At 41.6% G+C, this 17755-nt stretch overlaps 1 protein-coding gene across 2 annotated transcripts; it reads right to left on the minus strand.

Annotated features, from left to right (window-relative positions):
• Positions 1 to 1234: 1234 nt before the first annotated feature.
• On the minus strand, positions 1235 to 14860 carry LOC115194200 (coronin-1B). Of its 2 annotated transcripts, none has more exons than XM_029753671.1 (11): positions 14657 to 14860; positions 13000 to 13205; positions 11145 to 11267; positions 10187 to 10316; positions 8952 to 9133; positions 6966 to 7085; positions 6615 to 6719; positions 6353 to 6498; positions 6071 to 6128; positions 5533 to 5859; positions 1235 to 3637 (listed from the first exon to the last, which is right to left on the minus strand). In XM_029753671.1, the coding sequence occupies exons 2-11, from the start codon at positions 13201 to 13203 to the stop codon at positions 3515 to 3517; spliced, it is 1518 nt and encodes a 505-aa protein (XP_029609531.1). In that variant the 5' UTR covers positions 13204 to 13205; positions 14657 to 14860; the 3' UTR covers positions 1235 to 3514. The 2 variants fall into 2 exon arrangements, with proteins under 2 accessions (XP_029609531.1, XP_029609530.1); XM_029753670.1 differs by having other exon boundaries at positions 14396 to 14859.
• Between the last annotated feature and the right edge of the window lie 2895 nt (positions 14861 to 17755).

Consider the following 17755-nt stretch of genomic DNA (forward strand, 5'->3'; position numbering starts at 1 on the left):
TACTGATTCTGCTAATAAACACCAACTCTCACAATGCAGCCTAAACAAGTGAGATGTATTTGAGTTGCACCAGGTTCTATCCAGACTTACACAAATAATATTTAGACATCTTTAAAAAAAAAAATTAAACAGTTAATGCATGGTTAGAGTTGAGTTTGTTCGCTGAAGTGCAGAACCACTCAGCTAACACTGCAGAGCCCAGAAGCAGGAAGTGAATGATGGAACACGGGCAGGTTCAAAAGAAATGCACAGAGCTGATGTGCTTTCAGCCTTGAACCACATCCTGTTATGTGCTCTACTGGCTCGTACAAACACAACACCAGAAGCTACTGGGGAACCATACAGATTCTGTATGTTTAAAACCTACTAACAAATGCACTGTATGATCTCTTAAATGAGTTTTATTTAATTTCAGCAATAATGTTGTGGGAGGACTACACTTCATGGTCCATTTGTAATGCAGAATTTCATTGAGTTCTTTCCAAAGACTCTCATTTTCTTATTTTCAAAGAAGCCCCCTTCTCTGAGGAACCAATCAGAACAGCCTTAGTAACATGCTTCCTTTACCCTGTATGATAACACAAGATAACCACTGTGTTACACAATGTATCATAAACATTCATGATCTGTGTTTGATATGAAACTAAATAATTGTACTACTGGTTGTAAACACTGAGTGCACAAAACATTAGGGACACCTTCCTAATATTGAGTTGCACCCCCTTTTGCCCTCAGAACAGCCTCAATTCGTCAGGGCATGGACTCTACAAGCTGTCTAAAGCATTCCACAGGGATGCTGGCTCATGTTGACTCCAATGCTTCCCACAGTTGTTTCAAGTTGGCTGGATGTCCTTTGGGTGATGGACCATTCTTGATACACGGGAAACTGTTGAGTGAAAAACCCAGCAGCGTTGCAGCTCTTGATACAGTCAAACCGGTGAGCATGGCACTTACTACCATACCCCATTCAAAGGGACTAAAATCTTTTGTCTTGCCCATTCACCCTCTGAATTGCACACATTCACAATCCAAGTCTGAAAAATCCTTCTTTAATCGGTCTTCTCCCCTTCATCTAAACTGATTGAAGTGACATCAATAAGGGATCATAGTGTTCACCAGGATTCACGGAAAGAGCAGGTGTCCCTAATGTTTTGTATACTCACTTTTCAATGACAGCTAAGACTTCCTGTCATGTGACCTGAGAGGGTTAATAAGTGGTCATTCTACAACCGCAAAAGAGGAAGGACTGTTTATTGGAAGAGTCGCACAGTGGAGTGTCATTTTCATCGCCTATTAGTTCACAACCACACAAAACGTGTGTAGTATGACAGTGCATAAATAAATATTAATCTAGTAAATAAATTAATCATGTGATGAGCTTGATGTGAACCAGCCTGGTCCCAGACCCATTTGTGCCGTCTCGCCAACTCCTGTGGTCGTTGTCGACAATACAGCCAAAAGCAGATCTGGGATAAGCCGAAGGCTGCAAAACGGTGCAGTATAAACTGCTTACAAATGCAAAAAATCTAAATGTAACAGTGAACTATTATTTTTCAGTTCCGTCTAACAGTTGAGCATTGTTTGCCCTATCTTTCCTATCTTCAAATACAAACCACAGCTGCTGCTGCTATATTAGTCTAAGACAGTGGTATTCAAAAATCGGTGTCAAATCGGTGTTCATTATTTGATACATTTTTGGGGGTAAGATTACAGATTATTGTATGGGACAAAATACAAACTTTGAGAAAGATAATTTGAAAAATACAATTTTATTGGGTGAATGTATTGTGGATGGTTGTGCATGTAAAAATCATAATGTACAGATTTTAAGGTTGTTATTAGTTTTCGGGGTAGGGTCGTGAGAAATACTTGCAGAAAAAAAATGGGGTCCCAGCTAAAAAAGTTTGAATACCACTGGTCTAAAATGATTCTATTTAGTTCTACTGACTTGGAATACATCATTCACACAGTAAAAAAAAAAACTCCTCCTCAAATTTCATTGCAACTTTCTTTAGTTCTGTGCCTCGTGACACTCACAGAACTGCTATGATTTAAATGGTATGATATTAAGTTTGTTCTACTCAGAACACATTTTCTGAGGTAACACTTTACTTGAACTCCCTGTTATAAACTGTCATTGGAGTTTACAACACCTTGTGACAAATTATACTGCATGTTGCTAGTCAGTCTGCTTTTGGCTTCACCAAATCATTCACCTAAGACAACTTAAGTTGGAGAGCACAAATTTAGTGTTACCTCTTCGAACGCAAACAATTTAAATACAAATCACACAAGAGATTAACAACATACATGATAGCAATCATTTAAGGTACCTCCAACTCAAGTCCTTCACATCATTTGTAAGAAAAAGCCCCATATCAAAATCAACATTATTTGGATATTGACCAATGTTTTTTCTTTATATGTCGATATAGGTGCCATACAGCACAGTTTCATACAACTTATCCAATCGCAATTAACCAGTGCAGTTCTGTAAACAGTATATATCCATTTTAGCATATACGCCTGTATTGATAATACCAATGGTCTGACTTCATCTCTTCAGCTAATCTAGGGTAAGAGATTCCTATGATGGAATGGAAAAATAATGTATAGATGCACACATGTACAAATGTATAAGTACAAATAATAAACTGGAGTATGACGTTTGATATGCATCACGGTTAGCAGCTCTAACTACCCGATTAAACAATCCCTAACGGATTCACAATGTGAGTGCTTCAATGAGCGCAGCAACTGTAAATGATCTGCCTATCTACTTGATAACACTTGTTGAGGGTGTATTCATATTATACAAAATAATGTAGACAGATGTGCCATTTTGTAAATGTGCCAAATTAACATAGACCTTTGTGCCAGTTGTCATACTGTATGGCATAAGGATTCGTGAGTAGGCTACAATTGAATCCTCATGTCTTAAGTTTTGTAGTGATACACAATATTGGATACTTAAATGTATACACCTTCAAATAGTGTCACCATCAACGCTCCTTAATAAAAACCGGTAACATATCTTACTGCAGTATGGAAGTCCTATGCAGATTATCCCCCTTCATCCTATATCACCACTATCCAACTGAATCAGCATCTAAAGAGTTGCAGGGTGCATCTCAATGGTGTTTCCTTCTTTCCCCGTGTCTTCTCTTCTCGCCTCCTTCTCAAAATGCATTGGAGGAGAAGGTCCGAGGGTAGGAACCTCTGACCTTCTCCAACGCGTTTTGAGGAGGCGAGGAGAGCGGAGGACACGAGGAAATACAATTGAGATTCACCCGCAGAATCCAATTGGTCTCTTTACACCTTCACTATAATAGTTCACCTTATTCTTGACCCCTCTGTGATTCACACAGTTTAGTAACTCAGCTACACTTCACTACATCCTCCCACTCCCACACGCACACAGCTTAAGGTACTGTTGTTGATTCTAGTAAGGCTATGCTCTATGGAGTTTTAGTAAGAACGCCCTTTGGGTGTAGTGGTGACGCCCCTCGGCCAATCAGACGTCCCCGTCCTCGATGCGGGCCAGCTGCCTCTCCAGCAGCTCGATCCTTTGGCCCTGGGCCAAGACCACCGAACGTAGGGCCTTCACCTCCGCTAGCACCTCGCTCAGCACTTCCTCCTGGAGTGGGGAAGAGGGATGGATGGATAGGGAGGGATGGATAGGGCGAGATGGAGGTTAAGAGGAAGAATGTAGTCACATACAGTAGCAGTCAAAAGTTTGGACAGACCTACTCATTCAAGGGTTTTTTGTTATTTGTACTATTTTCTACATTGTAGAATAATAGTAAAGACATCAAAACTATGAAATCATGTAGTAATCAAAACAAGTGTTAAATCAAAATATATTTTATATTCTTCAAAGTAGCCACCATTTGCACACTCTTGGCATTCTCTAAATCAGCTTCATGAGGTAGTCACCTGGAATGCATTTCAATTAACACGTGTGCCTTGTTAAAAGTTAATTTGTGGAATTTCTTTTCTTCCTAATGCGTTTGAGACAATCAGTTGTGTTGTGACCAGGTAGGTGTGGTATACAGAAGATGGCCCTATTTGGTAAAAAGTCCATATTATGGCAAGAACAGCTCAAATAAGAAAAGAGAAACAACAGTCCATTACTTTAAGACATGAAGGTCAGTCAATACGGAACATTTCAAGAACTTTGAAAGTTTCTTCAAGTGCAGTCGCAAAAACCATCAAGTGCTATGATGAAACTGGCTCTCATGAGGACCGCCACAGGAAAGGAAGACCCAGAGTTACCTCTGCTGCAGAGGATAAGTTCATTAGAGTTAACTGCACCTCAGATTGCAGCCCAAATAAATGCTTCACAGAGTTCAAGTAACACACATCTCAACATCAACTGTTCAGAGGAGACTGCGTGAATCCGGCCTTCATGGTCTAATTGCTGCAAAGAAACCACTACTAAAGGACACCAATAAGAAGAAGAGACTTGCTTGGGCCAAGAAACACGAGCAATGGACATTAGACCGGTGGAAATCTGTCCTTTGGTCTGATGAGTCCAAATTTGAGCTTTTTGGTTCCAACCTCTGTGTCTTTGTGAGACGCAGAGTAGGTGAACGGATGATCTCCGCATGTGTGGTTCCTAACGTGAAGCATGGAGGAGGAGGTGTGATGGTGCTTTGCTGGTGACACTGTCAGTGATTTATTTAGAATTCAAGGCACACTTAAGCAGCATGGCTACCACAGCATTCTGCAGCGATATGCCATCCCATCTGGTTTGCGCTTAGTGGGACTATTATTTGTTTTTCAACAGGACAATGACCCAACATAACCTCCAAGCTGTGTAAGGGCTATTTGACCAAGAAGGAGTGTGATGGAGTGCTGCAACAGATGACCTGGCCTCCACAATCACCTGACCTCAATCCAATTGAGATGGTTTGGGATGAGTTGGACCGCAGAGTGAAGGAAAAGCAGCCAACTTGTGCTAAGCATATGTGGGAACTCCTTTAAGACTGTTGGAAAAGCATTCCTCATAAAGCTGGTTAAGAGAATGCCAAAAGTGTGCAAAGCTGTCATCAAGGCAAAGGGTGGCTAGTTTGAAGAATATAAAATATTATTTTATTTGTTTAACACTTTTTTGGTTACTACATGATGCCATGTGTTATTTCATAGTGTTGATGTCTTCACTATTATTCTACAATGTAGAAAAAAGTAATAATAAAGAAAAACCCTTGAATGAGTAGGTGTGTCCAAACTTTTGACTGGTATTGTCCATGATAACATCCTAAATCCACAAGGCACTACACAAGTCTACTCAACACTTTTCTGGCACTTCTATGTCGTACTCATACCTACATCTCTAACCTCTTATTCATACCAAAACGGAAGAAAACAGACCAAAACAGGGAGGGACTACCTGAACTTGACCAATATGAAACTCTCGCTCTTGTTGCAAAACGTTGTCGGTTACAAAAAGTTTTGCTACGGTTTGCACTAGTGAATACACCCCTGCTATGCCTACTGCTATACCCACCTACACCCAAACTCCATTCTCACCTCTCTTTTCACCCTATCGGATGCTCCTTCTCCTTGAGTGACCCTCTGCTGCACCACCCCCACCCCCTCGCTCTCCGGCTCCCTGGTTGTTGCGGTGGGCATGGCAGCCTGCTGGGGGACTGGGGGAGAGTCTGTCCCGGAGCCCTGTGACGACAGCTTGGGCTTGTTGCGGAGGGTGTCCCTGTTCTTGGAGGGGGCGCCCACGTAGCCACCGCTCAGAGAGACCAGCAGGGGCGGCGCATCCTGCCCGGCAATCCAGTCCTCGGCCAGAAGGGAGGGCTCCACGCTGGCCGTGTCCGGGTATAGGTCCCCCTGGAACAGGTCTGACTGAGGTGGCAAGAGAGGGAGGGGGTCACAGGGAGAGCGTTTTAAGTCAAATTCAGTCAAGCTTGACTGGTTCCAATATCCACATTAGCATGCCACTTAGTATAAAGCAATGTTCTGGGCATGCTAGTAATTGGGGTTCTAGTATGGCTATTTGAACATAGTCATAAATGAAGAAGGCCTTCTGTTTCAAATTGTGTGCAAGGCAGCTTACCTTCCGTGGTACCGTCATAGAAATGGGCTCTACTTTCCTTTCGTGCAGTTTGTAGAACCTGCAATGAGAGAGAGAGAGAAAGAGCAAGAGAGAAAAAGAGAAAGAAACAGTGAATGAAAGAAAGAATGAATGAATGAAATAAATGATTTACAGTGGGAGGGCATGAAAGAGGGAACGTATGAGGTGGAAATGAGGGGTGAAAAAGAGAGCAAAATACACTGTAAATACACTGAGAAACAATTCAAGTAATAATCAGAAAGACATGCTGAAAAACCTGTTCACCTGGCAATCTCACACTTGTTGACGTCCACGCCCCTCTTGCTGAGAAAGCCTGCTCCTCGCTGGGGCTCTTTACTGCTGTACAGGCTGAGGAAGTGGACATAGGGCGATTCGTCCGTCACCTCAAAGTACCGGATGGTACAGTCCCCCTGAGAGTGATCAACAGATAAACGGGGCTAAACCAAACATCCGGTGGGGAGATCTGATCATATGACACCAGCTGAATTTGTTATTGAAAATGTGGTCGGAAACAGGTGTACTGTACCTTTCCACACAGGTAGACCATGTTGGTGTCAGGGTCATAGTAGGGGAGGAGAACGCCATTACTGGTGTCCATCTCCTGCACGGCCATTGGCTCAGACATATCCCTCTGCAACACACAGATAGAATCATTAGAACATCTGGTCAGTGTGTGTAGCGAACCCCTCAGTGCGGTGTGAGTTGAGTCAACTGAAAATAAACAGGTTGACCTGACCTGTACTGTCATGATACCTTAGCTCAACACTCTCCTCTACCATACAATCAGAGCATCGTTTCTGAGGCGTCAACGTCCCATACACTCCCATAAGACTCTGCAAAGTCCTGTTAATGACATATATCCACTTAGCCGCCATACCGTATCCCACAAGGCTAGCTGCCTCTCGCTCATGCGGCTGAATCCGGTGGTCAGGATCTTCCCGTCGGAGAGGAACACGGCCCTCATGGGCCTGGTGCCGTCATGGACCTTCTCTTTCACCTGACACACACAACAACATCACAGGTGTTATAAGGGAAGGTAGAGTCAATGTCAATAAGTCATCTTATGTACAGCCAGTAGACTGTAGTTAATGTAGACACAGTGGCTTCGGAAAGTATTCAGACCCCTTGACTTTCTCCACATTGTTACGTTACAGCCTTATTCTAAAATGGATTTAAAAATGTTTGCTGAGGATTTCAATCTAAACACAATACCCAATAGTGACAAAGCGAAAACATGTTATCATTTTTTTGCTAATTAATAAAAAATTAAAAACAAATACCTTATTTACATAAGTATTCAGACCCTTTGTTATGAGACCCCAAATTGAGCTCAGGTGCATCCTGTTTCCATTGATCATCCTTGAGATGTTTCTACAACTTGATTGGAGTCCACCGGTGGTAAAATCAATTGATTGGACATGATTTGGAAAGGCACACACCTGTCTATATAAAGGCCCCACAGTTGACAGTGCATGTCAGAGCAAAAACCAAGCCATGAGGTCGAAGGAAATGTCCGTAGAGCACCGAGACAGGATTGTGTCGAGGCACAGATCTGGGAAAGGGTACCAAAAAATGCCTGCAGCATTGCAGGTCCCCAAGAACACAGTGGCCTCCATCATTCTTAAATGGAAGAAGTTTGAAACCACCAAGACTCTTCCTAGAGCTGGCCGCCAGGACAAACTGAACAATCGGGAGAGAAGGGCCTTGGTCAGGGAGGTGACCAAAAACCCCATGGTCAGTCTGACTGAGCTCAAGAGTTCCTCTGTGGAGATGGGAGAACCTTCCAGAAGGACAACCATCTCTGCAACACTACACCAATCAGGCCTTTATGGTAGATTGGCCAGCCGGATGCCACTCCTCAGTAAAAGGCACATGACAGCCCGCTTGGTGTTTCCCCAAAAGGCACCTAAAGACTCTCAGACCATGAGAAACAAGATTCTCTGGTCTGATGAAACAAGATTTAGTTCTTTGGCCTGAATGTCAAGTGTCATGTCTGGAGGAAACCTGGCACCATCCTTACGGTTAAGCCTGGTGGTGGCAGCATCATGCTGTGGGGGTGTTTTTCAGCGGTAGGGACTGGGAGACTTGTCAGGATCGAGGGAAAGATGAACGTAGCAAAGTACAGAGAGATCCTTGATGAAAACGTGCTCCAGAGCGCTCAGGACCTCAGACTGGGGCGAAGGTTCACCTTCCAACAGGACAACAACCATAAGCTTTGGGACAAGTCTCTGAATGTCCTTGAGTGGCCCAGCCAGAACCAGAGCCCGAACCCAATTTATTATCTCTGAAGCGCCTTGAAAATATCTGTGCAGCAACATTCTCCATCCAACCTGACAGATATTGAGAGGATTTGCAGAGAAGAATGGGAGAAACTCCCCAAATATAGGTGTGCCAAGCTTGAAGCGTCATACCCAAGAAGACTCAAGCCTGTAATTGCTGCCAAGGTGCTTCAACAAAGTACTGAGTAAAGGGTCTGAATACCTATGTAAATGTGATATTTCTTTTTTTGCTTTGTCAATATGGGGTATTTATTGTGTGTAGATTGATGAAAAAAAAACATTTTAATCCATTTTAGAATAAAGCTGTAACCTAACAAAATGTGGAAAAAGTCAAGGGGTCTGAATACTTTCTGAAGGCACTGTATCAAATATGCTGTATTTACAAGTGCTGATTAGCTGCAGCCAATTTAGCAGGGCAAAGGTCACTTTCTTTCAAAGGAAGGACATTATGTGAACAAGGTGGTGCTTATTTGCTTTGGTCTCCTGTGTGTAATAATAAGGGAAGTTATGGTATTTGGTACTATTAACTTGACTTATTTCAATTCATTTGCATGCGTGTCATTCATGGGCTAGACAGGAAGCACCTTGAGGACGGTCCCCCGTCGCGGGTCGATGACACGCAGCGCCTTGTCCTTGCACACAGTGCAGATGGCACTGCCCTCCCGGTTCCAGCTCACGCTGTAGATCAGGTCTGGGTGGGCATCGGCTATCTGGTACACCAGCTCCCCTGTGCCCACGTCCCACACGCACACCAGGTTGTCACAGCCTGAGAGCGAGAATGAGAGAGAGTTGCATCAGTCAAATAGTCGTGAACACAGAATCTGGCAGAGCACAGACAAAACTAAGTTCACAGAAGAGGGATTAAAACGCACGCGACCAAGCTTATTTTACCGAAACGTCAATCTCAATAAAAGTGGTAAAATCATGTTTTTTTTAAAGAGTTCCCACAATAAATATGTATATGCAAAACATTCAAATAATCAAAAGGACACAGAGAGAGGTAACATCTAAAAACGCAGACATAAACATACAATTACTGGCACAGACTAAACATTCAGACATACCATTCTAAGTAACACAGACACATACATAGACAAATCAATTGCTTTTAACTTTTGAAACCTTCCGATGCCCTCTTGAAGGATAGTCAGTTTCCCATTAACCTTAACTACATTCTCCTTTAAACGTGCAGCACATGCTGTTAATTGCAACGCAGGGATACTCAATTCCTGGCTTGCATAATGCATTGGGAATTGAACGGTCTGTCATGGAACACCTCTCCAGTACGTTTAAAGCTGTCCTTCAACTCTCACTGTTTCCCCTGACTGACTACTACATATTCCCTTTCTCTGGAGGTCCAATGTTTAACACATGGGTGACTAGTACTACATGCTACCATGACTCGTGGCCAACCATGTCCCAACACTATCAGCATGTCTATTTGCAGTTGTGACTACATTCAACACTTCCCCCTAAAAAAAAACACATTTCCTCTATCTCAGACTACGGACCTATTAACCATAAAAATCAAAGTCCTAGCATAAGCGGTCTCACATTATCATGACTGGTGGTGACCAACGTGTGTCACAATACTATCAATTTGTCTATTCAACCTTTCCTTGCAGCTTAAAGCACACACATTCACTGACATAGGAGGCATTGCTTGTGAATAGTGACCTGGATAGTCCAAACTGGCAGGCAGACATACACTGTTTGAGGTGAAGACATTGTCCTCTGCCATGTGTTGCCACGAACCATCAGTGCAGACGATTTCGCTCTATCTGACGTACGACAATGAGGTGCAGATAGATTAAGTTACCTGCAGTTAGGAGGATATTGAAAGCTGTCGGGTGCCAGGCTAGGATTCCCACTCGTTTACTATGGCCCTCCAGTGTCACCACGGGCTCTGTCATTGGTCCAGTCAGCCCTCCGTCAGGGATTTGCCACACCTTTAATAGACAACACAACCAATAACAACGCTTTGTTACAGAGGTAGAGCATACAGATGACCCTCCCTCCCATTGGCATGCATCTGCTGATCTGCAGCATTTTCAACACAGATATGCCCTCTTGATAGTAGTCATCAGGCCATCATTGAACAGCGCATCTGTTATTTACTCTTTTTAAACACTTATGACTATTCATCCAGCTTTATGCCATCTTACAGCCCATCTCAATCAATGCAAAGGTCTGGACAAGGGTTGAACCTTTTCTCATTAACAATAGTGAGCTGCTAAGGGTTGCAAAGCTACCGGTAATTTAGCAAAGTTACCAGAATCTTCAGTAAATTTGGTAATTAATCGATAATCAATGGTAACTTTAGTAATTTATGTCCATGGGTTTCTAGTGGCTAGACCAAATGTTTCAAGAGAAAATAGCCTAATTAATGAAAAAAGTACCTAATCAACAATGGCATTATTTTCAATGAACTCTGCAACTAAGATTTTTTTTTTTTTTTTTTTTTTTTTAACAACTGCCACCAGTTTGGCGGAAAAACATTTACAACAAAGACATAGTCAAATAAATAAGTGTGTAAAATAATATATATATATAAAGGATGTGAAACCCTCATATTCTTCATGATAATTAAAGACACCTGAGAATCTGAAGTATCCAAAAAGGCCACTAGATTTCACCTTATACAATTCCCCAAAACAAATATTCTCGTAGTTTACTAGTAAACGTCGAAGGTTTCCAGTAATATACCCTCCCTTTGCAACCCTATAACTGTTTATGTTTCCTTTTTAGAGGGCAGCTACCTTCACATCACCACCTACCTTTACAGTGCAGTCCTCCGAGGCACTGGCGATGACGTTGTCGTCATGGGGACACCACTGGACATCCAGCACTGGAGCTGCGTGTCCACACACTGTGGGTGTGGCCTGGTCAATTCTGCCACTCTGTGGAAAAGAAGCAGGTGGGCATGGTCACCATCATCTGATTAGCACAAAACCCCAATTCAGTGGTTTTCAACTGGTGGTCTGTTATTTGAAAACAATATCAGTTGGGAGTATCAATGGTGTTATAAGCAATTTTGTTACTTTTCAACATGCAAATTGTTTATTATAATAATAGGCCTTTAATCTGTTACATTTGTCATAAAATTGAAGGAATAGGATATCAAGATAGGTAGGCACTTTTAGGGTATTGATCCTTATCTTCCATCTGAGAGGTTTGATGCCGTGGTGTAGTGGAGGGTATCCGTAGGTATATGCCATTTTTTTTATTTAACTAGGCAAGTCAGTTAAGAACAAATTCTTATTTACAATGACGGCCTACCCCGACCAAACCCGGACAAGGCTGGGCCAATTGTGCGCCGCCCTATGGGACTCCCAATCACGGCCAGACGTGATTCAGCCTGGATTCGAACCAGGGACTGTAGTGTCGCCTCTTGCACTGACATGCAGTGCCTTAGACCGCTGCGTCACTCGGGAGCCCATATACCCAGTTATTTTTTAGTGGGCATTGCATATACTCACTTCTTAATCCCCACCGTGCGTATCAAAGTAGTGTAGTAGTCATATGCTGTATCAATTAATAAGGCTGATGGAACAAATCAGAATGTTTTGCTTAAAATGTTTATAAACTATAATTTCTTCACATTTTAGGAGCAGCAATGTGCACAGGGCTATAGGCCTACACGCGAATGTTCCAAAATGTAATGTGCGGGAAAACACAGTTCATGTTCCGCACATGCAAGCGATTTCATGGACAGAGATGGAAACATCCGTTAGAAATGAAAGCAGGAGATCTAAAGATGCAACAACTATCATGGGTTGCTAATATGACCAGGATGCCGCCTTTGGCTGCTACACAATGAAAGAAAGTTGAAAGAAAACCAACAGAACAGGAGAATGCATATGAGAAAGTGCCTCCATGTTTCTATAATGGGATTTTGGCTATAGGCTCCTTTGAAGCAAAGTAAAACATGGCTCATAACATGAAGTAAAATGTCCAGGTTTCAAACAATTAAGGAACAGGAAAAATATAATGATGCTAATGATGGGCCTAACAGTCTTCTTAATTAAATGTTAACTAGCTACAAAGTAGCTGATGCCTACCTGGCAGAATTCTATGATTATTTGCATCAATCAAGTGGCCATTTGTTTTGCAAACTCAATCGCATGTGCTACAGAAATACTGCTAAACAAGCAACAGTGCTAAGTGCCTGTGCACTTGAACTAAAGGGTAACTACAATCAAAAAATCAATTTTGTAGATTTTTCACAGACATCAAAAGTGGTCTCCTAATGTGGTTTAAGCATTTTTATGGACTTAGGACCAACAATTTTGCTGTTTTTATCTTACAAAAGTGTGACTTTGAGAGCAAAAAAATCTAATCTGAAACCTGGATTTAGTTGATTAATTTAAACATAATTTATCGGTTTCAATAGTAGGCCTACTATAAGCCTACTAGCACAGTACAGCTTAGGTTGGCCTGACTGTGAAAGACCAACATGGGATTTATTATTTCAGGTCATTCAGAGTACATGCGACTGTTTCTCAAATAATTTCTCATGCATGGCACCTTTCCTTTGGCCGGGCGGGATGATTGGAAAATTTGGGGCAAAATTTGAGTGTACCAACTTCTCCAGGAACCCCTGGGTGGATGCTTAAGTGGGCTAGCACAAACCTTATTGAGCGGTAGAACTAGGAAGGCCCCTCCTCCACCTGATTCGATGACAACTGCGGTGAATTTGGGGTTCACAGCGCAGAGGGGCCCGTCCCATGTGACACGGGACACTCGGACGTCATCGATGCAGTGCTCTGCCTTCCAAGCCTGGGCGAAGACGTGCCTGAACTTGCTCTGTCTGACCACACCTCTTCGGAACGACATGACTGTGAAGAGAGAAATTGGGAGCGTTCAAGCGGATCACTTTTGTCAATTCGGTGACCAAGGCAAAAGATGTGCCTTTTAACAGTGTATGGTAGTAGGTGCCAAGTGCACCGGTTTGATTGTGTCAAGAACTGCAACACTGCCTGTTTTTTCCCAAGTGTATCAAGAATGGTCCAACACCCAAAGGACATCCAGCCAACTTGATAAATGTGGGAAGCATTGGAGTCAACATGGGCTAGGATCCCTGTGGAATGCTTGACACCTTGTAGAGTCCATGCCTCGACGAATTGAGGAAGATGCAACTCAATATTTGGAAGATGTTACTAATGTTTGGTATACTCCTTGTATATTGAAATAGTCACATGCAAGTGGTGGTTAAAAAGTATTTGAACTCTGGTGGGGCTAGTTTTGCAAGTCATTACTAAGCCAATGAGTTCCTGAAGTGAGCCATGTTCTTTTAAGAACAACCTCCAGCAGGCTACAATGTCAAGAGTCATGCTTAACTTATTTTTTTTTGCCCATCAGATCAAAGTACAGGATATGGCACTGACCAACACAAACTTGTTTATTCAGTTAATCAGTAACATGTAATGAATGTTAATACTGGAGAGAAGGAAGCAAGTAAACATCAGCCAAATTCCCCCATACTGTGAGTCAGTCAGTTCTAAAAAGAACAGTCAAGGCTGACTGGACAAGAGGGCATGATCCGCCTGCAGTCAAAACACAAGGGGGGACGGAGTAATTCTATAGGCCTATGCAGGGTGATACCACATTCTTTACAGTTGACGCTACAGTATAATCTAATCAAGGGTGTTAACATGTTACATTCTAAAGTAACAAATTGTTTGTAAATTATAATAACATGACGAAACGTTGGCTTGCATCCAAATCATTTGAATGTAGGAATGCCTGTGGGAGTGGCAGGTGTAGTTTCCAAATAGATTATCTGCACAAGGCACATTATTATCATCAGCATCAACAAGAATTTAAAAGATGGGTCGGAAAATATCCATATAAGGACACAAAATACAATTTAGGGAAGGAATGTCACAGACGACAAATAACCTAACGTTAAGTAGCCTACATGATCGAGAAGAGGGTCGATAATGTGTGGTTCTAAGAGATTATGCAAGGTAAATACAATAGCAAAAGGTGTTTTACAAAGAGAAGGATATTTTTTCAATTACTATACCTCGATTTCAGACAACCTTTTAATTGGAAAAGATAAAAAGGCTGAAGCTACACCGTGACAAGAGGAAGCCAATAAAATAATCCGCCACCAGCAGTAACTTAATCCTTTGCTATGTTGGAAAGGCGGCTACACAGCCGACCTACTGCGATGGCAGGAAATAATTGTTGTAGATGATTAAACACAGCCAGGTGATTGATGATTAGAGCTCAAGAAAAATAAAACACGCGCAGCGCACAATCCCGATGCAAAGTTATTACCCACCCAGTTGGTTAAAAATTGCGTATCTGTGATGCAATATTTAACCTGAGCAAGCATGTCAAAAGATTCGTAAATGTAGACGAAGACAAGGGAATGTAACCGCGAATGACGGGCGGGCGACCGAAAAGATGCTGACACTACGCACTCCGTTTTGGAATGATTACTGTTTGGAACAGAAATCCAGACTTCCGCCCCTGGCAGGATATATTGGAGGTAGCCAGAGAGGAAGAGGCGAAGCGAGAAGGTTTGCTCCGCTGAAAATCTGTCCACGAAAATAAGACCACGGTAGAGAGGATTTTTTGAATGGAGGTCAATGAGAGAATGTCGAATTTGGTCAACAAAAACATGTATTTCTAATTTCCCACGTGAGGCTTATTTAATGGAATACACGTTTCGTAATGTTCAGGTTGTTACGAAAGCACTGATAGAATTGGACGCACGTGACATTTCGGCAACAAAAATACAATAAAATAAACTGTACATCAGCGGTTTGCCTGTACGCGTATCTGCCCTCTCATTGGCTAGAAGGTTCCCACCTGATCTCGTCTCCTCCCGCATGCGTTCCATCTTTGAGGATATGCATTTCCATTGTTAGAGCGGTCACTCGAGTATCTTGTCAATATAATAGAAACTCTTCGATGTAGCGTTGTATTCATCGCATTACTAACGATTGGGCTGGTGCTCTTACACAAAGCCCTACTGTACTAACTCAAATGCATATCAAATGGTGGACTTAACGGGTGTGTAAGTGACGTATTCAGTCAACATTTGCATGGCATTACATTATGTCAGCAAAAAAAGCTGTTAAACCATATGAAGCATATCAGGCCATATATGCACAGTTCTGCTTGTCCCTTGTTGTTTTTCAGGTACGACCCACCCACTTCCAGAAGGTGTCTGAAATGCATGACAAGTGAAATGATTATGGGTGTGTGACACATTCTGTCTATATTTGCACATATATGAGAACAGCAAAAAAGCTGTGTAACTGACCACGTCAAAAACTGGACATATATGGGTATACATGCAGGGTTGGGTATTTACCCATTTACTAAATGTAATCCGTTACAGTTACTAGTTACCTGTCCGCAATTGTAATCAGTAACGTAACTTTTGGATTACCCAAACTCAGTAACGTAATCTGATTACATTCTGTTACTTTTAGATTACTTCCCCTTATGAGGCTTTAGAAGAAGACAAAAATGTATGTTACCCAATTGAACGACATCTATTGTAGGATAAATCAATGTTAAAGTTTACATAGCTGGTCATATATGGATGTTAAATGTTACTTTATGGGTTGGTTATGTAGGCTTCTTCTAACCCATCGCTTAATGCTACATATAATAATAATATTAAATTATATCTTTACATAAAAAAATTTAATCTATCAGAATTCCAGTCATTCCAATAAATGTTATACCCCTTGATCTTGAAGAATAGAACTTGGAAATATGGAAGTATATATTAGCCAAATTGTTTTACCTGAGCATGACCCCAAAACTAAGGACTTAGTGGCCAGCCCTACTCAGTTTTTTATGATTTTGTTGATATAAAATGTATAAAAAGTATTGTTTTAACCATGTTCTGAGGCTATACAGTGTTTGTTTACATTTACAATGTTTACAAACATTGGAGTAAAACAGGCTTATATTTTGGGTTCTCATGGAGTGTGAGACAGCTAAGCTCATGAGGCATTTATATTCTTCAAGAATCAATGGTTATATATAATTTATACATCCAAAAATGGATGTAGCAACTACAGATTGCCCCTTTAAGTCTATCAAAAAGAGTGTAAGTTTGAGCATGTGTCCATTAGGCCTATGAATTATAATTTTTTTATCAGCATGAATTAGAAATAAAAGCCCCACTTTTATTCCACAGGCTTGGATCCGCACTATGCAGCTGTTGCAAGAGCGCATTTTTCACTGTCTGTCGACTGGTTTCAAAAACAATGATTGATAGGCAGCCTAAACTTCTGGAATTCAACCATTATTGGGTTCAAACACACATTTAGATTTGTGAACAGACATCAACAACAACCACAATCCGTAAGGCGCAAATAGCTAAATGAGAGAGCAGCAGTGTGATTCACATCAATGCACTATGTAGATATCAATACACACCACTGCTGTCATTCACAGCGTTTATTCAAATTGGATCATCTTTGGATGCCGACAACAGTCGCACCATTGGAATTCATAGCTTGGAGTGTAGCCTACAAAAGCATATTCCTGCTCCTTTCACGCGATCCATCAAACACATTTGGTGTGTCATCATAGTGGTCTCTGACTTGTGGTCAGACTCGCTCAGGTGGAAGAAGCTTAAACTTTTTTTTATCTTGTGATGAGTAGACATTTAATTCAATTATTTGTTACACTTGAGATTGAGAAATACAATTTTCACATTTTAATATCGCTAAATTATTATGTATTTATTTGTGTGATTATTTGGGTCAAGAAATTATCTTATCCCTTCCAATATCATATCATATGATCATCTTTATGTATTTCTCACCCCTAGAAATATGATTGTAAATCCATGCTCATACTAACCACAAGATGGCGATCATGTCCCACAAAGAGAAATGCGCTACTTAAAATAACTTTGTGGAAAAGGGAGTGAGTGGGACGATAGCACAGCTAAAACGATGAGACAGATATTTCACCGGATGTATAAATGTGAAGCATCCGTTTGGCTTTTCCACTCACTACAAAATCTGGAATATAGAAGCCCAGTGACCGGCAGTAGGAGAAGATGGAACGAGATGGATTTTGGCCGACATTCTGCACATTTTCTTATCGATTAAACAATTAATCTCTATACAGTTTTCGGTTCCCAAAACTAAAATCTGTTATCAAAAGAGTGGACAAAGTTTTGTAGACTTTTACCCTTTGCCAACGTTTTAAAAATAGCGTTGTTTAGCAGTGCCGACAATAATTTAGTTATTGCACACTTCACATAGTAGGCGTTCCCTAACGGAAATATGCAAATATTTTCTAGAACGCGCCAATAGGATCTCCCTAGTTTGTGCTGGGCTCTTCCCATCCCCGTTCTGCCCACTATGAATAATTTGTTCCCGGTCTATCTTGGGTTAGTTAT

The sequence above is a fragment of the Salmo trutta genome, chromosome 5 (assembly GCF_901001165.1).
Source record: "Salmo trutta chromosome 5, fSalTru1.1, whole genome shotgun sequence".
Taxonomy (NCBI): Eukaryota; Metazoa; Chordata; class Actinopteri; order Salmoniformes; family Salmonidae; genus Salmo; species Salmo trutta.